The sequence below is a fragment of the Nicotiana tomentosiformis genome, chromosome 7 (genome assembly GCF_000390325.3).
Source record: "Nicotiana tomentosiformis chromosome 7, ASM39032v3, whole genome shotgun sequence".
Taxonomy (NCBI): domain Eukaryota; kingdom Viridiplantae; phylum Streptophyta; class Magnoliopsida; order Solanales; family Solanaceae; genus Nicotiana; species Nicotiana tomentosiformis.
The window spans coordinates 127466973-127473678 of NC_090818.1; the positions used below are offsets into that span (position 1 = coordinate 127466973).

The following is a 6706-nucleotide window of genomic DNA, read 5'->3' on the forward strand; positions in this document are numbered from 1 at the left end:
TATATATATATATATATATATATATATATATTCGAATATATACATATATCATCTAAGTTATCTATTTAGATGCAATCAGACTCTAATACCAATTGATGAGAATCAAGTATGAACAACAGAAACAAATAGCAAGGATCACTTGCATGTAATATAGACAACACATAATTACAAATTTTGATTAAACACAAAATAAATACTTATCTCTTGAATCGTGACCACAACCATGAGATTTACCTTCATGTTTAACGAATCACCACCAGCTCTGTAGCGTATCAGCAGAACCGTCACTGGATTACGATCACCATCCGTTCAACGGTCTGCTGTTATGCGACCCAAATAGTAACCAAATTGACAAAATTCGCGTGGGCGAATTTCTCCATGGAAATCGTGTAGTAAAAAAACATAGCTTCCTTATGGAATAAGACCCCTTTATATAGCCACATGTTTTAGGGCTTAAAACCTTTTCTTAAACATCTTGGGTCTTCCTTTTCCACCAATAAATAGAATTACATTTAATTCCTAATTATTCAGGCACAACAGAGACAACATTATTTAATTAGCGAGGTTTCCTCTTATGGACTTAAATATTCGAATTATACTACCATAATAAATTATAAATTATTCCACTAAAAATTAGTAACTCCACTCCTCAGTTCAATTTCGAAATTCTTCCATTAAATCTTATTTAACTCCCCATGTTAAGATTCAGATACTAATCAAATAAATTAAATCACTAACAATTTAATTCATTGATTATTTCCTTTAGACTTTCGCTTAACTTATTTCATGTGATGGATACAAAATTCACCTGCAGGGTTTACACATGAAAACTTATAAGCTTTCATAAAGATGTATCATCAATCTTTAGACCGAGATATGGATTCATTCAACTAACTATTACTTCGCCAATGTATATCATTATTGTCTAATTTACCAGGCATATTGACCCACAAAAGAATCTTACATTTTAATAAATCAAAACAATAAATGATATACACACCTAATAATAATTATATCAAGATTAAGAGTATAAGTACGTTTAGTGGGTAGAGAAGTTATTTTATTAAGTCAGTATAAAATATTTATCTCTACTTGATCCGTTCAATACATACAAAATGTATTAGCATAAGAAGTCGGAATTAAACTATTCTCATAATCAAGATAAATTATATTTAATCTCGTGCTACAATCATTCATGATGGTTTGTCCAATTCCATCATTAAATTGTGAACATGATCTTTATACTTATAAGAACCGATAATTTAATCTTTCGTGTATAAGCTAAACTCTATACACTAAATCATCTACTATATAAGTAAAGGACACAAACGAATATATGATTTGTTTAAAACTTTAATAAAATTGAATAAATAATTATTTCATAATAAATACTATATTCAAACCAAAATCTATAGTTAATAGTATATATCCAACACTTGAAACCAATCAATAACAAGTGCAACTCTTTTTCTATATAAGCTATTTCTATTTTCAATATGAAATGGAAACCTACACCCTTTTTTTTTTTCCCTTTAAATGAAATTATAATCTGAAAGGAGTATACCTAAGCTGCACATTTTGCTTCTTGTTTTTATTATGGTGAAAAACCGATTTATTAGTATATTACTTATTCGTATGTTTGAACCCGCTTGATGAAATTTTGGGTCCACCACTGAACCGATGTGTACGAAACAAGGTGATGATAACGAAATCTTAATTAATTATAATCAAGTCTTAATTAACTTAATAAATATAAAAGGAGGGGGGTTGAATTTGGTCCCCTCCAATATCACTAACTCATCTTTGTTTTTTCATTATTATGAAATGTTAGGTAAGAATCATGCTGTCTCTTCTTCATTACTTCCCCTTTAGGATAGGTAAGCCAGTAAGGTGGGGTTGGGTTGTTATACCTTGGAGACCTATGGCTGGTGTTCATTTTACACAGCCAAATATATGGTCAGGATAGGAGCAAGTTGTCATTCTTAGAGATACTATTTAGAAATTAATCATTCCCAACACACCATTCTCAAGGTGTCATTTATATCGGGATGGGGTTAGTTAACCACGGCTAATATACAGACACACATATACCATGGTGAATTTAGAAATTTTTCTCAAGAGTGTTCCAATTTGAAAGAAGAGGAAAACATTCTCCTATAAAGGGCGTTTAATATATGTTATATGCCTCTAAAATCTAATATTTTATCTATATACACAATATAATTTTTCGAGGAAGGGTAGTCAATTGATCACCATCGAGAGTCTGTAGTTTCGGCATATATATAAGATTTAAGTTATATATGTAGTAGCTATATAAAAATTTTATACTATCAATGTAATTTTATTTATTATAGCAGGTTAGTTCCCACTTATTGTAAGTTACTAATGAGTATTTATTAATTAAATTACTTGCAATTACCTTTTAAGTGACCTGATTGGGATTGAGGGCTAGCTCGATCACTTGATGAGTTTCCTATCTTGCACAGTTACCTATATTGCTAGATAAGTTTTTTTATTTTATGTATATTTACTATACGTTGACTCCCATTGATTTTTTGATATATCTAATTATTTATATTTTGACACTCTTTGATGAAAATTCTGACTCCGCCACTACTTAAGATTGAGGGTTCAAATCCCATCAGTAGCGTAGCATTCCCTTCTCCTGTCTCTTGCCCCCAATGTAATTAAAAAATTCAAAAAATAACCTGATTATGTAATAATATTACGTTGTCAATGCACAAATATTAAATTCATATAACAATTTATAATTAGGACATTGGCGAACCTTGGAGACTTATGGCTAATATTTATTTCACACACACATGTGTGTGTGTTTGTTTATATAAATAGACACATACCCACCCTTTCAAAGTAACTCTCTATACCAGCAACTACTTATTTGTTCTTTTGCCTTCTTCTATTTTTGGAAACAATTACACTTTCTTGGAAGAAGCAAAAATGGTGCAAACAACAAACTTTAGTGACTTACCGGAGGATTTAGTGATGGAAATTTTCTCAAGATTGCCTGTGAAATGTCTTTTGCAATCCAAGAGTGTCAAAAAAGACTGGTATGCTCTCATTGAAAATACCATTTTTATTCAAAAACACCTTAACCATCCCAATAATCCTACAAATTACTTTGTTCATCATTATTTTCTTGATACAATGAAATCTGGTTTTACTTTATTTCATGAACAAAACCAATTAGTTGCTAAATCCCATTTGTACCAAGATGTTATAAATACATCTACACATTTGTGGGAAATTCTTGGTCCTTTAAATGGATTATTTTTGCTTTATAATGATCAAGAAGAAGTAGCACTATGGAACCCAGCTACTAAGGAATTTAAGCCTCTTCCAATATGTCAACCCTTAAATTCCCCTTCATTTCATTTGTCTTCTTATAAATTTGGGTTTGGGATCCAACCCTCGAGTGGTGACTATAAAGTTATCTGGATAAGAGATTACTGGGACAATTATTCTGAAGACTGGTATTCTCCTACAGTTATTTCGGTTTATACACTGAGTACAAATTCTTGGAAATTTTTTGAGGAATTCAATATTTTTAGTCGTGACATGGTTAAATCAAGCGGTAACACGTACTTAAATGGATTCTACTATTGGAAGGCATGTAAAAATGATAAGATATTTGCTTTTGATACGAGCAATGACACAATTCAAGAGATTCAAACACCAAAGTCGTTTATATCCAAACAAGGGGATTTAGCATTGTTCAATAATCTCATTGCTATGTATATTTATGAGCCAATAATTATTGGTAGAGAAACATGTATTGACATATGGGTAATGGAAAAGAAAGGCTATTGGACTAAGAAAGTAAGAATTGGCCCTTTTTGTAATATCAAGAGGTCACTTGGTTATGGACATAAGGGGGAAATTTTTCTTGAAGTTAGTTCATGGCAATTGGACATATTTGATTCTTGTCCAAAGAAAAACAGAGTTCTTGGCCACCAAAAAAATGGCTACTTTTTGCAAGCCTTTGCTTACAAAGAAAGCTTAGTCTCATTGAAAAAGAATTCATTTGTAAGTTAGTTGATTGTTGATAATGATGGCTAACATTTTACACTTTTGTCCACCACTTATTTATTTTTATTTGTCGATTTATTTATTCCCCTTTATTTATTCAAGAAAACGTCATGGTAAATAGTTTATTTATAAAACTTTGGGTTGCAATATAACATTCTATGTCATGGCATCATTTAAAAGCTACTGAATTATAAAAATATTTGGCCTTAATAGTCTATACATATAAAGACTTTTTAGATAATCTATATCAAAGTGTTTGTTATTAAATAATTTCATAGTTTGAAGTGTTCATAGATCACTATAAACGACAATATTAAATAATTTGAAGTGTTTGATATAATGTCATAGTTTTATCCAAAACTCAGTTTTATTTTATTGTTTCCTCACCAAAAAAAATGGATTATATGACATATAGATGATAGATACAAGCGATGTTAGATTTATACAATATTATGTACATATGAATTAATAAAGAGCCATAGACTATTTTCTGTCTTATTTAAAAGTTCTAAATTTTGACGGGTTAGAATGAATTAAATAACAAAAAGAATTCTAAATTTAGACGGGTTAAAATGAATTAAGCAGTAAAATAATCAAGTCATGATCGACTCAAAATTTGATTAGATCAAGATGGATAGGTCAATTGTATTTGAATTAAAAGTCGTTCATAATCTATTCTCCCAACTTAAAACTATCTGTTTACTTTTAATTAATCTATTTAATTCCAAATTGAATTAATACACATTTTTATATTTACTAGTCTTAGAGTACGCGTTTTGCGCGTGTACCTATGTCAATAAGTAAATAATTTTTTAAAAATTACATAAGTAGTATTAAACGATGTGTTTGAGTTATAAAATCAAAATAAAAAGTATAACTTTGTAAATGTATGTTAATAGACATTATGTAGCTAGCTCTATAAAAAATAAAATTCTGCCACATGAAAGTCCTCAGAGTTTTATAGGAATACCTTGTGAAAATTATCAAAAACAAATAATTCCAAAAAATACTTTTATCATGATGATTTGTCAATTATGCAAATTGAAAACTAAATCTTTTGGTCTGTTATGGATATAAGAATGATTAGGTCGGCCTATAGCTCCTAAAATAAATTTAATAAGTGACAATATAAACTCTAAAAATGACTGATATTGCGTTAATATTTTATAAAAAATAACTTAATGTATAAAAAAACATAGGGAGATGTTATTTGCTGGAATATTTACAAAAAGAAAAAAAAGAAAAAGAGAAAAAAATTTAATGGCAACTGATTTGTTATACATTTTTCTCCCGCATTATTGTAAATTTTGGCCTTTAAAATTTTCATACTATGCATAATTTTTAGATGGTCAAAATCAATTAAAGTTATAGATAGTTAAAAGATGGACTATACTTTAATGATAGAAGTAAATTTTTTAATAAAATAATTATATAAATTCCCGTACATACAATAGTTGAAATATTTTGTTTGGAAGAAACGTGTATATTGAATGGAACTTTGAATTGCTTTATCAAATATATGTGTGCGCCTAATTTGTATGCCTACATACAATTAGCAAATATGTTATAAATGAATTTTTTGATTTATATAAGGTAAAATTTTAATTGATTTTGAAGTCCTAAATATTAGAAAATTAACTTAAATTATATTTTTATTGTGAAATTTATTTTTAAGGGATTAAAAAATAAATGAAATTTCGCTAAAGTATATATATATATATATATATATATATATATATATATATATATATATATATATATATATATATATATATATATATATATATATAAAACCACGTTGGAAAATTATTGTAAGGAAAGGATTCAACATCAATTAGGTAAATGAATAGTACAATTAAAGTGATTCTGTTAGGGATATATTAGATATGCCCTAGATCCAATCTCATATTTGATGATTTGAATATATTTTTATGAATCTTATTTGATATAAAAATATATGGCATTTGATATTCGTTTATCATAGTTATTATTAATTGCTTGATTATTTTAATAAGGTCCTTGATTAAATTTTGAGACTTGTCATCATGATGGAGATCATGATAATGAGAGTAAGGTCTTTTACAATTTAATCTAAATTTTATTCTTGATCATATGATTATTAATTTGAACATTAGTAATCCGGTTAGATCAATATTTATGTGATCGTCTTTATGGATAAAGATTAGTTGATCTCATTAACTAAATCACATAAATAGATGATGCATATAGAGATATGATCATTGAATCGATTTATTGGATAATTCCTAATGGTTAGAATTATCATAAACTGTCAATATGATATTCTCTTGAAGAATGTGATGTAAGAGTTTCCTTAGTAATTGACAAGTTATTTATTGTGCTTTGATACTAGACACCTATGACCCTAAGGCAATAGTTGAAAGGATATTGGGTACGATTAAATACTTGTAGAATTAGTGATTGATCAAGATGGAATCTGTCAACTCTTGGTAATGAATTTAAGCTCCATGTTGTCATGAATTATAATCGACCAAATTAAGATCTTGGCCATGGAGATTGAATGAAAGAAGAAAAGAGTTTCTTAGGTCATTCAATGGTCGATTATATTTGACATGAACACATAGTTGGTCGCCTATTAGGATTTGACAGTTTAAACCATATCCTAGGGTGACCCAGA

General features: G+C 28.5%; 1 protein-coding gene across 1 annotated transcript; it reads left to right on the top strand.

Annotated features, from left to right (window-relative positions):
* Positions 1-2961: 2961 nt before the first annotated feature.
* Positions 2962-4056, top strand: LOC104106384 (putative F-box protein At2g02030). Its single transcript, XM_009614926.2, has one exon. It carries the CDS (start codon positions 2962-2964, stop codon positions 4054-4056), a length of 1095 nt encoding a protein of 364 aa, XP_009613221.2.
* Positions 4057-6706: the final 2650 nt, after the last annotated feature.